This window comes from Coffea eugenioides, chromosome 7, assembly GCF_003713205.1.
Source record: "Coffea eugenioides isolate CCC68of chromosome 7, Ceug_1.0, whole genome shotgun sequence".
In the NCBI taxonomy this organism is placed as follows: Eukaryota; Viridiplantae; Streptophyta; class Magnoliopsida; order Gentianales; family Rubiaceae; genus Coffea; species Coffea eugenioides.
In genome coordinates, this window is record NC_040041.1 from 7,910,079 (window position 1) to 7,927,303 (window position 17,225).

Here is a 17,225-nt window from a genome sequence, read left to right on the forward strand (position 1 = left end):
AATTGTCAAGCACCAAATCCAACGAAGGTACCCAAGTAACGCTTGGCATTTGCCCCATTTTGCATTCAAATTTATTCAACATTCCTTTTTCACCCTATTGTGGAGGCGTTTTCCAACGTATGTTACAACTTACAACCCTCTGATTGATGATTGATGAAGAGTGTCAGGCTAGAATATGCCCTCCAAATTTTATTTAGACTAATTCTTTAATCTACGTTCACAATTCATTTGGAAAAAAAAAAAAAACAGCTTTATAATCACAGAATGAAGATGATATATATAAACGAAGATAAAAGTTATTTTTACTAATACTCACAAATAGATCTACAACACACGAACGCTCCAAGAATACAATGGATGAATACAGAAATGGAAATGGTTTACAAATCGCCAAAGTACAAATACATGTAACCAATGCGTAAAAAAGACAGAAATACTACACCAAACCATGAACATAAGATCAAACCGAACAGCTCTCATGATTCTACCAATATGGCGTAATGAAACCAAATGCAAGAACTCGAGTCTCCAGCACTAGTGAGATGGTGGTGGTGCTTGGACGGGGATTTTTGGAATGGATGGCAGTGGAGGTAGAGTGAACTTGGGAACAGATGGGAAAGATGGTAGGGTGGGTATTGGCAAGGATGGGAGCGGAGGTGTGCTTGGCAAAGTGGGCTTTGGTAGTGGTGCAGCAGCAGCTGGGATTTTAGGCAATGTGATGCTTGGCAAAGGTGGCAATGTTGCCTTAGGAATGCTTGGAATTGAAGGCAATGGAGGCATCCCAGCGGGTTTAGGCAGCGATGGGATCGTAGGCATTGTAGGAATCAATGGTGCCTGCAGCAGGTGGCGGGCTGCGAAACTCATTTGGAAGCTTGAGAAGCAGAATGCTACCATCAAGGAGAAAAGGAGACAATGGTTCAAGGCAGCCATTGTTTGATCAAAAGCACAAAAAGAGTGTGGCTAAAAGGGTTTGTACTTTTGCTTTTTTGCTGCTAATGTTTCTTTTGTTTTGAGTTGAATGAATTGATTGGAACTGCATTGGCTATTTATAGTGAATTATAGATTTTGTGTGTTTGGAAAGTTCAAAGAGTTGGATAAAATGTAGTTGTGAAGAAATGGAGGATTTCTATTGTTAGTTCAACTTCTCAATTGATTGATTTCAAACATAGGACAACATTCTTGATGAAGGTATGTGTAAGGCTTGGTTGAGAAAAAACATGGAGTAGGTCTTACGTAATTTAAGCAAACAAATGAGAGGGAGTGACTGCAGTCGCGTGTCAAATAAGAGTTAGAAATTGGTAATACATTTGCTCCAAAATTGAGAAAAAGATAAGCTAGTGTTTCATATGATTAAACTATTAAAGGCTAAAAACATATGCCTGAAATAGTATAGTCTAGTCTGATAAGAGCAAATGTTAATGATTACCTTGGATTCTAAAGTCGAAAAACAAGAAATCAGTGATTAGGCTCCCCCAACCCCACTTTTCTCTTACTCTAAGTCGAAGTCAAACTTTTGATTAGAAAAAGGAAAATCATTACTAGCTCAACCCTGTTACAATTTTTTTTTCCCTTCAAAAAAAGGAACATGTTAGTAACTCAAGGAATCATTAGAAACAGCCTGCAAAACGAAGAATTCTACCAAAATAATTTAAACTTTTACCCCTTTCATAATTCACTCAGAGCTCGCAATTTTGCTTCTCAATTAAAATTAAAAGGAAACACGAATGAAGATCTCGCAGCGCAGGCAGTACTACTTTTTAGATTCATAGCACCAGCTGGGAGTTTGACATTCATACATAACTAGGATAAATCTTCTACCAAATTGACACTTCAAATTCTCCTACCTCATCCATGATCACCTTAGCTCACTTTTCAATTTCCATGGGGTCATTGGTCCCCATCCCCAACATTAGTATGGACCATTTTAAACAGGGGGCACCGTCAAGATTCAAAAAATACAAAACCCTAAACTCATATATTCAGCAGTGATAGGGACGAGGCCGCTTGTTACCCGGCAAAGCCTGGCCAGGAGTAGACAACATGATAGACCTGTCTACAACCACTTTCAGTGCTCTCCTTATTGTCGCCAGCCCTTCTTCTCCAGCTTCTGAAGCTTGCAGCCAAAGCACAGTTTTTGTTCTTCCCCCAACTGTTGCCATTTCTGCCTTCACCACCTTAGCTTTCACTGCGTTTAATGCCCTCTTTAACTCTATCATCATCTCCGGTCGGTCCTCGCAGCATAATGTTGCCTTTATAGTCCTTGAATCTCCATCATCATAACATAACTTGAGTTCATCAGTTTCACTAGGAAACATGAGTTTCATTGCTGTGTTGGACTGATCATCACCTTCTGTAGCTGAGAGTTCTTCTGTTGACTTCTTTAGCTCTCTTAGGCACCGGACAACCTCAGCTAACAATGATGCCTTGTCTGCCTATATTCATTACATTTCAAACTTATTAACCAAGAAAAGAAGAATGGAGGGTCGTCTTTTGAACATGGAAAAGTTGAATAGGGCAATAAAAAGAGCAACTAGATGAATGAACAAAACTTACTTTGATGGTTTTGGGAAGAAGGTTGCGAAGTGTCGCAAGATGACCATTGATACGCTTTCTTCTTCTCCTTTCAGCTTCACTGTGGCTCTTGTTTGCTGCAACTGCTTTTGCCTCAGCCATTGAAATGGCATTAACGTTTGAATTGTCAAGGTGCAGTTGCTCTCTTGAGTTCAAAATTTCGTGAAGGAAGTTGTAAGACTCTGAACAGCTTCCAACTTCATAGAAACTTGGCAAAGTATGCATTTGCTCCTCTCACTTGATATAAAAGAGTAGACAAAAGCAAGTAGAAGTGAGGCATCAAAAGTAGACAAATGAATAATCCATCTCGGTAAAAACAACAAAGAAGCACAAGAAAAAAGAAGAATCTTGGCGTTTAAGGCATATGTTTCCACGGGAACTAGTAGAAGTGAAAATGATTGAGGAAAATTGCAACGTAATCAAGGTGAAGCATTTATAGTTAGAATCCAACCTGCTTCTTCTGGTACGCCTCTGAGTTTGAAGATTCTGTAAATCTGAAATATCGCACAAAAATCCCAGAGATGATTTCTCCTGTTACCAAGACAAAAGGATTGTTTTCGTAAGAGTTGGATGCCAAGATTGCTCTATCTTCATCAGGACATCAGCCAATTTGAAGTGAAAATGAGTGATGCTTTTAGTATGTCTAGTTGGACTTGTTAGTAAGGATGCGGTGTGACTGTAAGGCAAAGGTTCACTAATAAAATCAGGCTATTTGTACTTTTCACTTTTCGGTATATTCACTTAAGCCCCCAAACTATGATCCCTCTTTGAAAAGATCCCTTGACCTCTTAATGGTTGTAGCTATGCCCTTAATTTGGACAAACAGTCACAGCGCTGTGAATTTCAATTTCACTTACACAACATAAACGAAAAATCATGAGAGTATTCTCTTTTTAGGAGTGAATGTATCTAAAATTTTGGAATAAGAACAGGATTATATTGAGAGATTCATTTATGTTAGAACACCACTAATATTTTATAAATGTCATACAAAAGAAATAATCATTACAACATTCACCCGTCATTGAGTTCTTGACTTCTTGTTAGATCTTATGGCAGACAGGAATACATGCAAAGAAACTTTGAAAATTGTAATAGCAAACTTCTAGACTAGATAGAAAAATTATCAAAAATATATTTCAATTAAAATACGTTTATCAAAATTGACAAATCGAATGGAGGAGATCTGCTTCTGCACGAGTTCTAGCAATAGAGAATCAAAAGGTGCATGTATGATAACCAAGTGATACTAGTACAATTTTTTTTTCCCCTACATGAAGTATAGAATTCATAACGTATAACGCTGCGTTTGACATTATTGGGATATGAACAAAACACAGGAACAAAAAGGTGAGAAGCGCAGGGAGAATATTTATCACAAGATGTGCTTTTGGTTTGGCCAGTGAATTCTAATGGAGAAGTTCAAAAGAGCAATGATTTTCCGGCGCAGTTGATTACGGCATTGGCATGCAGCAGAAGAATTTTATTTTTGGGGTCCCAAGAAAGAAAAGGCAGAGGCAGCCTTGCTGTTTGTCCATTTGTTCCCACACACCTGCAACTTCAGAGCCCCACAGTCCCCTCTTTGACCTCAAACTTGTTCTCCGCAACAAGGACCGCTGGCTTGTTTTTCCTGTAACCGTTAGCCTCTAACACAGACCAATCAGCAAACTGTTCTGTTCTTGATAAAAAAAGTTTCTAATTTCTTTTCTTTTAGTTGTGCTTTAATCAGTTCCCTTTGTGCTAAAAGTATGGAGGTTGGTGGTAGGATGCTTTTGTACCTTGTAACAAAGAACACAATATCAAGTTATCCTATATTAGGATAGAGTAGGTTATACATATGTATCGTTGCAGACAAAAAAATAGTTACCCTTTCTCTTAAAAGATTCCAATCACATTTATATCATTGATGACGTTTGAAGCTTTAAGGCTTAAATTAAGCAAGCATGAAAATCAAGATTGCTCCAGTTTAAACTGCTTTTTCTATGTCAAATAGGTGTCCGTGAAAATCAGCATATGCAAAATAGTCCTAGGATAAACAGGACCAAGAAATACGTGTATTAGCAAAACAATGCAAAATCATTTGGGTTTCAGACAGATTGAAATGGAATGGAAAAAGATCCCATTCACAATGGATGAAAAGTTGAATTCAATCAAATACAGCTGGGACGGTCACCTCACTAAGTTCACGGTATGAAGAAACATAGGGTGTCCTCTTTATCCAGCATCTACAGTTTGGATCTTTGCTTTGCTTTGCCTTTTTCACTTTTCGACTTAAAAGATGCAAAGGTTGGCAACAACTTTGAAACCAAGCCGTTTGTCAAATAAATTTTTTGGGTGTTTGTCTAAAATTTTACTGTAATTTACGATAGGAGTTATTTGTAAAATTTTTGAAATGTATAAATTTTTAGATATTTTGAAATATATAGTTTAAAATTTTTAAGAAATTTCTTGAGATTACTATAGCTAAAGTTGTTAAAAAACTTGTGGCAGACGAACTTGATCAAAAACTTATTTACCAAATAGGCCCGTAAACTCTCAGAGATGGTCGGTTGCCATGGATAAACTTCCAAGGAGGGATTTCTATGCCCAACAACTTAGTGACAAAATGTGAAAAATCCCCTGTATAGGCAACCATCCTTGTGTGTGTGTGTGTGCGTGTGTTTTTTTTTTTTTTTTTTTTTTTTTGGGTTTTGGAAGTTATCCTTGTATGCATATTTGGTGTGAAATTCTTTTGTATTCGTGTGGGATTGGGGGAGGACTGAGGAGAGGCAAGGAATTGAGTGTCTTTGCCCACGTGGGTGTGAAAAGAAAACCCAACTTGAGAGAATTGAAGTTCTTTAGTCCGCAGCTTTGACAAAAATGATCAGTTTGATTCAAAAGTAAGCCAAAGAGCAGAACAAAAGGCAGTAGTGTGATTTTTTTTTCCTGGCACGTTCAAGTTTCTTTTTGTTATCTTGATTTTCCGCTCTCGGCCAAATTTAATGTCTCCTCTATGTTCTATTTTGCATCTTTGCTTCAACGAATTGTGCAAAAAATCAACTTAAATCTTCTTCCCTCCACTTCGCAAGCTTGACTTGATTTGTTAAATAATATGCAACCAGAAAGAAAACCCCACATTTCCCCCACCACAAAAAGAGGGAGATGACTGAATAAACCATTCCACAAGACTAATTCTTTTGCTGTTAAAGATATCCCATGAAGCTGCTTGTAACAAAAAGTTCTGTTTTCTTCCTTATAGCTTAGGAAACAATAAAACATGCACAGGGCAATCGAACATGTGTAAAATTGGCCCATCAGGAATCCCAGATGGATAAAAGTTAGGGGTCTCGACTTTCAAGTTAAAATCTGCTTCCAAAAAGTTGTTAGTATAGCCACTGGATGACACCTTAAAGAAAGAAGCATCTTTCTTCACACTGAAAAACTGTTTTTAGTCGAGCCTGATCGAAGTTAACATCAATCTTTTTCTTAAGCAGTCTTAATTAATCTAATATAGAAACTCAATCAACCTGCAACAAGCTAGTTCCTCATCCATCTCAAAGTATGAACTCGTACGCGGCCTAAAAGAGATCACGCTCTATCTGATCATACATTATCAAATGGAAGAAACATAAGAAAAATCAAAAGCAACTAAGCAAGAGAGAGGGAGAGAGTTGGTGAGGCAAGAAAATGCAGAACCAGAACCTGTGGGAGCGGCTTTAAGCCTATGAAGCTGTTTCTCTGCACCTAGGTAGTTTAGAGATTTTTTTTCTTCTCAGCACAATTTAGGCGAAGAATGACATGACGACTTGAAAGGGAGGAATCTCCATCTACATGCATCAGAAGGTATGCAGTTCAACTGTGATATCTAAGCAGAATAAAGCAGAACATGCAAGACACAAGCAAATCAAGAAGAAGCAAAATCTATTCTCGTTGAAAACACAATTAAAATAAAAAGAAAAAGCATTCGCAGGGAAGCTAAATGCTCAATATGCAAACGCACCCACATGATATAACACAATCTCTCTTCAGACTTGTTAATAGCAGTCAATATAGGTAAAAGACCATCCAGTCACAGGGGGCTAAACTGGAAGATAAAATTAGGTAGACATCCTAGATTAGTCCGGACAGGCCCTTGTAGGGATGTCTGCCCCTGTTCTCCCACTTATATATCATTCCAATTCTCTTATTCTACTTGATGCTAAAGAGACAGAAAAGAAAGAGGGCCACAGGACAGGACTACCGATGCTTGATTACTAGATTTCTGCATACTTTTAGTGGTTCTTATTTTTCAACAAATTAACACAGTCGCTTCTTGATTTATACACACACAACATTTTCAAAGAGGTAATAACTTCTTTATTGCTTCCTAGTACCAGTGTGTCACCCTAATCAAATAAACATAACACATAATTTCCCATTGTTGATCTGAGTCTTTAAAAACTAGCTTCTCAGAGCTGAACTAGTCCATTATATTATCCCAGTATCTCATTAAAAGATAACCCAATATTGCAGGATATCTCTTGATGCAATCCGAACCCAAATTACCAAAAAGTTACAATGGACCTTCCAACAAGAAGTAGAAGAAGATAGATGAGCCACCACCAATTTATTAGAATCAAGGAGAATGCACCAAACCTCAGGACAGAACCAAAATTCAAGTATAATGTAAATACTCGACATGAAGAGTTCATGTCCTCATCAACTTCAGCTTCATTTTCTTTCCCCCCCAAAAAAACCCCCTTTTCTCAACTTGACAAGTCAAATCCCCATCAATTTACCATCCTAGATATACAGCTACACCAACATTCAGACTTGTCCAAGTTAGAGAAATTTAGGCTCAGATTTTTCAGACATTAAAGATCCTCAGCATCAGCACTAAAAGGAAGACCAGAAACATAAACAATGCAATCCAGCAAAGAAAAAGGCAAAGGTAAAGAAAATCTAAAATATTGACAGGAAACGTCAGAAAATTAGACACTAAAGCAGAGCAGATCAAAACCCAGCAATCTAACTAAAGCAGCTAGAATAGTATAAAAATTGACAGGAAATAGAAGAAAAATTGGACTTTAAAACAGAGCAGATTCAGACCCAATTTGATTGCTGAAGAAATATTATTGGCGGGAAATGTTAGAAAAATTGGACGGCAAAGCAGAGCAGATCCAAAACCCAGCAATCAAATTAAAGCACCTAGAATATTTTAATCTTCTTCCTTGCTTATGACTTAATACTCGTATGCCAATAACAAACTATAAACAAAAAGATAACCAATCATATGATCCCTTTCTCTGTTTTTTTTTTCCAACTTACTTTTGGATAAAACCAAGCATACTATTGGCCATATAACTGTTTCAAAACATCAAATACTACCGGCAAAAGAATCCACATGACAGCCACACAAAGATATCAAGAACCATATTCAGGATTACTTCTTCACTTCTACCAGTTCTATGGTCTACAATTCTAATGATTATCAACATGATTCTACCAGTTACAAAACTTTACTGGCCATTTAGTACACCATCATGTCCAAGGCTCCCAGCTAGAAAAACAGTGCACAAAAACAGAGTTCAAAATCCCCAACTCATCTCTCATCAATTCCTAAGCTTTTCACATCCTAAATCAGCACAAGGATTCACAGCAACAAAAATATCATCATCTCCAGCACAAAACTCCAATTCCTCCTCATTACAGCCTTCCGTTATCCCTCCACTTGTATTTGCATTTGCTTCATTCCCTGGACTTGTATTTGCATTTGCTTCATTCCCTAGACTTGTATTTGCATTTGCTTCGTTCCCTCCAGCTTTAAACCCTATTCCTTCACCACCCTCCGCTGATAAACTATTGTTCCCAACAACTCTAATCCCTTTTCCCATCAATTTCTTCTTCCCTATAGCAGCCATTTTTTTCCTCTTCATCACCACCTTCCCATCGTTAACACCGTTTCCCTGTCCCCCTCTTTCAATTTTCTCTTTACCTGCAGTTTCATCATCGGAAATTTCAATAAACCCATTACTCTTTTCACTCCTTGAGTCCACATTAGTCCTCACATCCACCTTTTCCTCATCGGCCCGAACTGGACCCGGATATTGACCCATGGATACAAATGGAGCCCACCAACTTTTCCCTCTCTCTTCACCAGAATCACCACCACTTCCATTGTTAGAACCCAGCGGCGAAAACCCATAACAGGTATACTTTCCTTCCTCCAGCACCTCCGGTGGCGGCGCCGCTGAAGCAGCAACCGCCACCGCCGTGAAAGCCCTCCTGCATTTGGAATTCTGACACCTCAGGACACAATCCACATACATTTTCACGTACTCATACATAAAGTAACAGTACGGACACAAAGTCCAAAAAGTTCCGCCGCCATTTCCAATATTTTTTTGCGTCATTTTCAATCCGTTATCATACTGGGCTTTCGCGTCCGGGTCAGACAAAACAGATTCTGCTTTGACAACCCAATCACGGGCTTCGGCTGCAAATGGGTAAGGGTTTGTGTCAGGGTTTAAGAGGTTGACGAGCGAAGCACAACGGGTCCGAATCAGATTCTGGTCTTGAGTAAAACGAGGGAGGTTGATGATTAAGTACCATTCTGGCTGTTCGGGTCGGGTCGAGGACGGAGTCGCCGAGAGAACAGTGGATATAGCGAGGATTTGGGGCGGACCAGGGTGGTTTGGATTGGATTGCTGGGCTTTGTCCGCGTATTTCAAGCTCTGGGAAAAGTTCCGGTGACAGAGGAAGTATTTGGAGGCGTTCAGTAATGGCTGTATGTCGGGTTCGAGTCCGGGTCCTGGGGGTTTATCCTGGCCGCCCATCTCTCGCGTGGGTCTGGAGAACTGAGGGAAGCCGGATACCTGGAGGGAAAGAAAGGAACTTTACTGCTGCACAGTGAGGAGGAGTCTTTATGAGTCAAAGCCCAAGGGCATTTCCAATCTCTCTCTTTAATTTCCACTCCCAAGTTCCACGCATTTCCTTTCAAACATGTGTTTGTGTTTTTTATTTGTTAAAAAAAAAAGAAAAAAGTTTAGAGGGATTTGGATTCGATTTCTGTTACGCATGCGAGTTAGGGCATACCTCTGAGATCATATATGGACTTATATTCATCAACACAGCAGTTCTGACATCAGTTTAAAACATGGCTTTTGTTTCATTAATTTTTTTTGGTAAAAAAAAAGTTTTAGATGGATTCGGATTCGATTTCAATTACTCTTACGAGTCATACATACCTCTTGGACCATAGGTGGATCTATACAGATTGCTCACCAATGCAATTCTGACATTGGCATCAGTAGTTACAAATTTGTCCAGCGAGGATACAGATCGCTCACCAACACAGTTTTCACATCGGCACCAACAATTACAGATCATTCAGTAAGGACACAAAATCTAACATCAGTAGCAGCGGTTACAAATTGCCCAGCAAGGACATACATCGCTCACCAACATGTTTCTGACATAGGCAACGGTTACAAATCGTCCGTCGGTGACATATGCCTTTTTATAGGAAAGTGGTTCGTCATTACCAAATTGTATTAGCATAAGGTGTTTGTATAGTTCATCACTTAGAGAAAAAAAAATTTATTACAGCATTATAGATGTATGTGATTATGTGAAATAAAAAGATAATTTAAAAATAAAAATATAACTAAGAGTTATATTTATAATGTAAGTAAAATATTTTTTTTCAATGAATTAGGTATCGAAATATCCTTCTAGAGTACATATAAAACTAGTATTCTGACCCGTGTTATGCATGGTTTATATCTAAGATGATGATGATAATAACAATAATAAATGAATTATTTATAGTAGTTACATTTAAAAAGGATTAAAAACTTAAAAGAATACTATTATCTAATTTATATCTTATTTATGTATCTTATCTAAAACCTTAAAGCATATAAAAAATATGAAAAAAGATCACAAAAAAAAGCACACCAAACACAACATTAATATGCCTCTCATGGGCAGGTCGGTTGGTCACGGCAAACCTCCTTAGGAGCCGTTGTCCAGTTCCACCAGAGTTCGAGTCCCACGGTTATCGTGTTCGGGGGAATGGGGCCTCTCCTCCCAGGCTGGTGGGGGATTAGTCGGGTCCGATTTACCTGATGGCCCGTATACCCCCTCCGTCAGGAAAAAAAAAAAAACAACATTAATACCTCTCTCTCCCCCATATTCTCCCTCTTAGCACCATTTGCTCCACCATATCCCTTCACTCTCTACTATCCTTTTCCTCACATTTCTTATTAGCCAACTTTCTCACAAGTCACAACTCTCTAATAACGACGAGCCCAAAGGCTGGTGGCTACCATCAATGCATTAAAGCTTGGTAGGGTAGGAGACAAGGGTTCAAATATTGTTTTCCACCAATTTATCACAATTAAATGTGGCATTGTTTAAAAAATCCAGACAGGTGCGTAGTGCACTCCATCTGGTCCGATGGTGGTTAAATCCCCTCCGAGTTACTCCAAAACCTCTTCAAACCCTCCCCCTCCTCATAGTGTAGGAAGCTATCGTATCAATAATAAAAAAAAAAACAACTCTCTAATCCTTCATATTCCCCAATATTCTATTTTCTCTTTGCTCTATCCCGCTAACCTGTTTACTTGGCTCGCCCATCAACAAATAAACGAGTGACCTAATTAAACCCATTAATTAATGGGTATTAAATTGACATGTTTAGATCACTTATTTTGACATGTTTAGATCATTAATGGGTAAATCTAAATCACTCCAATAATTATATTCTAATTTTTTACAAAGACATATTTTTCATTTTTCCCCTTTTTTAATTTCTATTCTTTTATTTTTTAAAATTTTATCCTACTTCCTCCCTTCATTTCATAGAAGTCTAATAAATTCCCTAAGTGTTAATTGATTATTTACATTAATACCTAAGTTATTTTTACATTCTTGAAAAGTGATAAAATTTGAAATTCACTATGATCACAATTTTAGGTTCCTCTGTGAAATTTTATACATTTTTTCTCTTTCTTTCGGTAAAAATTGATTTACTAATTTAATATGTTGTTTTCTTTTGTTTACAATGATACAGTATTTTGTTGCTAAACAAAATATGGAAGAAAAAGTAAATAAAATTTAGTAGTAGGACGTGAATGGGTAATTAGATAATTCAAACCCGTCTAAAAGTGTTTTCATTGATGATTCGTCCATTTTGAACCATTAACTAAGTAAATATACATATGTTAACTCAATTATAACTCGTCAAAACTCACATGAATCATCCAGTTCTATAGCTCTTCCCCAACCTCTATCCTTTCCAATCCTACGGTCCTATCTTCCCACTCTTTTCACTATTTAGGATTCATTACTTCACTTTTTAAGTGTTTCTGATCTTATAAAAAGTTAGAATTATCTTTCCATTTCTTTCACTATCTAGGGATGCATTGTCCCATTTGTTAGTATTTTTACTCAAATAAAAAGCTAGAACTGCAATCATCGAGAAAAAGTAAGCTTTTGGCAGTTTGGTGAAATACTACCTTTTCATCAAAATTTTGCTAAAATACTGTGCCAAAAACAACCATCTAAATATACCTTTATTGATTTAGAATTTATACATAAAATTTCTTTTATATGCATATTTTGATGCACATATGCTATATGAAAAATCATCTAGATGCTTGCATGATATTAATATTGAGTTTATTCTGAGTGCAAATAAAATGTCATCACTATTAGGTACATACTCCAAATTTAATATTAGAGTATAAATTTCAATGTTAAAAATTTAAAACTTTGAAAAAACAAATCTACTAAATAAAGTCTAACATAAAAAATATAAAACTTAGAAAAGCAAAGCTATCAAAATGCCTTAAACTCACTGAATTAAAAAAAAAAATTAAGATGAGCTTAAGCCCACAAGAAAATTGATTTAGTGAATATGGGGTAAATCATTAAAAAATAGGATTAATTGAATATTTTACTAGAAGATATTGATAAATGATTATAGTACCTAGAATATAATTGGGTGAATAACGAAAAAATAGGAATAATAGGGTGAATAATTTTAGAATGGGACTAATCAATTATCCCTTAGAATTTAGCTTGACAAATGTATTTTCTTTAATTAAGGAATAAAAAGGGTTTAAAGTTTAAATAACAAACTGTAAATGGTTTATGAAACTCTCAATTGATTCATCTAAGAGATAGTAGGAAAGTTTTAGATTTGAAATTTGATTGGTGATAAGATTAGTTATTATCCAATAGTTTAAAGTTTATATCTATATATATGTATATATTGTTTACCTCACTGTAGTAATGCAGTAAAAATGTAATACTCCCTCCGTCCCACTTTGATAGTCCTATTTTCCTTTTTTGTCTGTCCCAAATTGTAGTCCACTTTCCAATTGAAAAATGTAGTTATATTTTAATTTTTCTAAAATACCCTTATTCAATGTAAGTTGTTGTTACTATAAACCTACCTCATTTAATGAGAGTTGATTCTTTTTTTACTATCAATTCAAGTTCCCATAAAGTTGTACTCTAATTAATGTGAGGGTATTTTAGGAAAATAGCTACCTAAATTGATTGTTCCAACAAAGTTAACTACTTTTATTAAACTGTGTGAAAAAAGAACCAGAACTATCAAAGTGGGACGGAGGGAGTATAAAAATATATAATTGTTAGTAACACAGTAAAATTAAGATGCTCGCACATAAATAGTGGAGCATGCATGCATCAAGAGTTACTAGTAATACAACTTTTGTGGCCTTTCCTGTGTCACAATACGAATACAAAATAACTAGTGGGAATACCCGTGCTATGCACGGTGCTGACATTATTGGAAAAAAAATAAAATGGTGAACAAATAAAGGTGAAAAAATTTTACCAATAAAATTAAAATATAATATCTGTTTAACAATAGTTTGAAATATAATAGAATGTATATATCATTCAAGAACCGTCTTTTTTCGGTTGTATGAGAATTTTTTTTATCATTGTATGAGAATTGTTAACAAAAAAATACAATAGTTAATATAAAATAGCATCAATAGAATTTAATACAATTGTGTTGTAATCAAATGAAAAATACGCACCAATTGAATTGTTATTAGCACCCATAGTTAATGAAGTAATCCCTATATAAAAATATTTTGGTACATGTAGTAATTTGTAATCTATAAAATAAAATAAATTGCTAATCTATAAAATTTCTAAATTGTCTATAAACAGCATCAATAGAATGTAATATAATTGTATTGTAATCAAACAATTGTAATACAATTGTATTGTATTGTATCTATAGTTGATTTAGCAAGATAGTGCAACCAAAAAGTGTGTATGTAAGATGAGTATGACGATATAAGAAACTGTATATTTACCATGATCACGCAAAATCATTGGTGATGTGGATGCCTGGCGATCTTGAGGACAGTTAGATTTTTCATTTCTTTGATCTAGAAATAAAATATACATTAAATTAAAAATCAATAGTTTATGTATTTATTTTATGTGTAAATAGTGATACATTGTATGAGAACTGTTAACCAAAAAAATACAATAATTAATATAGAAATAGCATCAATAGAATTGCATTGTAATCAAATGAAAACAATTACAGAGAAATTGTTACCTGAACTAAGGAATGCAGTTTTAAATGCTCAAAAGTGCCTTGAAGATTGCACATATGTCAGGGGTTTGGTGAGTTTTTTACTCCTCTTGAATCATTTTCTTTTTTCTAATTGTAATATATTACTTGCAGGTGTTAAGTAGGACTTGGCTCTAACCTTTCGTTTAAGTACTTTAAGCAATGAACTATTTATTCCATGAGTTGAATTGTGCTGTTGCTAGATAGATGAATCACGTAGTTGTAATTGTCATTGTTGATAAAGAAAAGAAAGGCTAGAATGCAATTTTGCCAAAAGGATTTCTGACGAAATTAAAAATTAATCCAATTTTAATAATGGGCGTATAGTGCCTTAGTTATTAGTAGTATCTGAATTGTTTTTCTCCAATTATAAACCATTTTTAATTATTTTTTTTAATTATCAAAAAATCTTTTTTTTATTTCATGCACGATCATTTTTGGAATAAAATTATGAAAATAACTATCGTAACACCTATTTTATGTGATAAATGTGCAATAAAAAATAATTAAAAAAATTTCAGTAATACAAACAAATAAATTTTTATAATATACAATTTATGTTAGAAATAGTAGAATCCTCAATCATGAACCTATACCATCCGCAATTATATAAGCAAGCAATACCTTTTTATCTTTGCTTTACAGTGTAACAATAAGCAAACAACCGTTCATAAGATTTTGTAAAAAATTTTCAGAAATAATGGATGATCAGAAAATCAATGCAATATCATTCATGACAAAAAACAAAGCAAAAGCAAAACATAATTAAAAGGCAGAGGGGACTGACCTGGAAAATTAAGTCGGCTGCAAGAAGGTTGATTTCTGCTAGAGTCTCTGCACATAATATCTTCCACTACTGCTCACAAAAGAAACAAAATCAATACATTTACAAAATCAATAGAGAACCCAAAACAAATAAGAAACTGAGAGAGAGGGTGAGGGAATTAACTCGATAAGTTAATTAAGTCGATCAGTAAAAGAAGAATTTGTAGGAGTAATTGTAGGATGAGTTAAGATAGTGGGATAGTGGGAGTGAGATAGTGGGAATATTGATTGGTGATAAGGTGATAACAGGATAGTGAGAATATTGATTGGTGATAAGGTGGGTTATAACCCATTACTTTTTTATGTATTAAAATAAATACAAAAATATGAGTTAAAATAGTGGGATAGTGGGAGTGAGATAGTGGGAATATTGATTGGTGATAAAGTGATAGTGGGATAGTGGAAATATTGATTGGTGATAAGGTGGGTTATAACCCACTACTTTTTTATGTATTAAAATAAATATAAAAATTTAGAAAAAAGTATGACAAGTTTAGAAGGCATTGAAAGGGTTTCTGCTAAAAATCCCTTTCTGAATACATATAGATATAGATCTTCGCCTTGTTTGGATTCCCCTGTTTTTCATAAACTAGTTTTTTAAATGCAATGTTACAGTAATAGACAAACAAAAAATAACTCCAAAAACACAATCAATACAATATCTCAAAAATACTCACAAATATATACAAAAAAAAAAAAAAAAAAAATCTACCACATTTTCTCCTTCCACCTAACACCACCACCCACTTCCTCTGCCCCTTCCCTCTTCCCTTTCCTCCTCTCCTCCTCCCTCAACCCAAGGCCGTGTGTGCTAGGGGATCATTTTCTTTTCCCATGGGACAAAGCTTTCTTGCAAGTTTCATAAACGGCAAAATAAACAGCTTGGCGGGCCGGCACTGAGGCTCATAGCTGCAATCCCCCGGCAAAGTCCGGCTGGGGCTTCATATTTGATAATTGACTGAACAGCCTGACTAATACTAGCGTATCTCATGGGGCAATAGCCGATAGCTTGCATTCTGGTCTTAACAGTGTCTGCGGGGAACATGGCCATGTGTTCTAACACGCCATGGGCGGAGCCGGAAACCATGAATTGCCACAAGTGAAGGCCATCATGGGGGTGGCTTGGCCATGGTAACTTTTGAGTGGTAAGTTGAGGATTAATGGTGGGTAAAACACCAAAACATCGAAGTTTTGGAATTGGGCAGTGGCAACAACTTCAGCAGTAGAAATAGCGGTGGCGGCCATGAAAAATATGTCGAGCTAGAGATTGTAACAGCTGAGTGATGTGTGCAAACAGGGACCGTAACTCTGATTCCTTACCAGAAAAAGTTTATCCATGGAGCAGTTTTAGGTGCTTATCTATTCTTAGTGATTATTTACGGGTTGAAAACCAATATCCCCTTCTACTTTGCCAAGAAGACGTGGAATACGAACATAGTTTTCCGCTCCACAACAGTGAAGTAATTTTCTCGAGATGGTTATCGCCTACATGAAGCTAATAATCGCGGATCTGTCATATGACAGTGAATCCGTTCTGGAGGCTGAATCTTTCATCATCATTCCCAATAACAAAATTGGGAATAACAAATTGAAATTATCAATATAGAGCAATTAAGCCTTCATCATGTTAACTTCTACTAGAGTTGCTGATCACTAGAATTATTTGACTGCATGGGATTATTATCGATCGTGACAATTATTTCTGCCCCTTCTCCTGCATATTTCCTCGTACATAAAATGTAGCAGGAATTTGGACGTGAGCAACTTGTGTACGAATATTCAGGCTTGTACAGCATATTCAGGGTAATGGACGAATAACAGTGGAAGAAATAGTAGCTGAAGGCATATTCTGAAACCACTCTGTCGGGTACAGCTGTTCTTGGCTACCTATTTCTCTCGTCGGATTAGGAACAGGAGGATACTAGTCAGTATACAAGAAAGGGACCCTCCAACCTTATTTTAACTTTTTTTTTTTTTTCCAAACGATAACAAATTTTATAACCGAGTAGAAATTACAGAGTTGGAGCAACTGCTCTTACATCATTTTTGGCTAAACTAGTAAGCCAAATTGGAAAGGAATCCTTCCAACTGATTTCATCATGCAAGCTTGTGGCAAATTTTGGCAGCTTATGAGACACACGATTGCCCTACCTATTGACAAAAGAGAAGTGACAAGTATCAAAACCTTGGCTTAAAACCAAAACATCATTTAAAACCAACACCTTATTTTAACTCATTCGTA

The 17,225-nt window shown here is 35.9% G+C and overlaps 2 protein-coding genes across 2 annotated transcripts; both read right to left on the reverse strand.

The window, feature by feature from the left end:
• Nucleotides 1–1,733: 1,733 nt before the first annotated feature.
• On the reverse strand, nucleotides 1,734–3,223 carry LOC113778803 (transcription factor bHLH30-like). The gene is made up of 3 exons (XM_027324300.1): nucleotides 3,023–3,223; nucleotides 2,554–2,808; nucleotides 1,734–2,432 (listed from the first exon to the last, which is right to left on the reverse strand). Exons 2-3 carry the CDS (start codon nucleotides 2,794–2,796, stop codon nucleotides 1,980–1,982), a joined length of 696 nt encoding a protein of 231 aa, XP_027180101.1. The 5' UTR covers nucleotides 2,797–2,808; nucleotides 3,023–3,223; the 3' UTR covers nucleotides 1,734–1,979.
• Nucleotides 3,224–7,767: 4,544 nt separating this feature from the next.
• On the reverse strand, nucleotides 7,768–9,452 carry LOC113778347. Its single transcript, XM_027323733.1, has 2 exons — nucleotides 8,333–9,452; nucleotides 7,768–8,302 (listed from the first exon to the last, which is right to left on the reverse strand). The coding sequence occupies exons 1-2, from the start codon at nucleotides 9,363–9,365 to the stop codon at nucleotides 8,142–8,144; spliced, it is 1,194 nt and encodes a 397-aa protein (XP_027179534.1). The 5' UTR covers nucleotides 9,366–9,452; the 3' UTR covers nucleotides 7,768–8,141.
• Nucleotides 9,453–17,225: the final 7,773 nt, after the last annotated feature.

Excerpts from the sequence above, each read along its gene's own strand:
- LOC113778803 (XM_027324300.1), bottom strand. The coding sequence starts at position 2,796 with ATGCATACTTTGCCAAGTTTCTATGAAGTTGGAAGCTGTTCAGAGTCT. Across the intron at positions 2,433-2,553 it reads TTCTTCCCAAAACCATCAAA|GCAGACAAGGCATCATTGTT; the intron begins GTAAGTTTTGTT and ends TAATGAATATAG.
- LOC113778347 (XM_027323733.1), bottom strand. The coding sequence starts at position 9,365 with ATGGGCGGCCAGGATAAACCCCCAGGACCCGGACTCGAACCCGACATA. Across the intron at positions 8,303-8,332 it reads AGCTGGAGGGAACGAAGCAA|ATGCAAATACAAGTCCAGGG; the intron begins ATGCAAATACAA and ends GGAATGAAGCAA.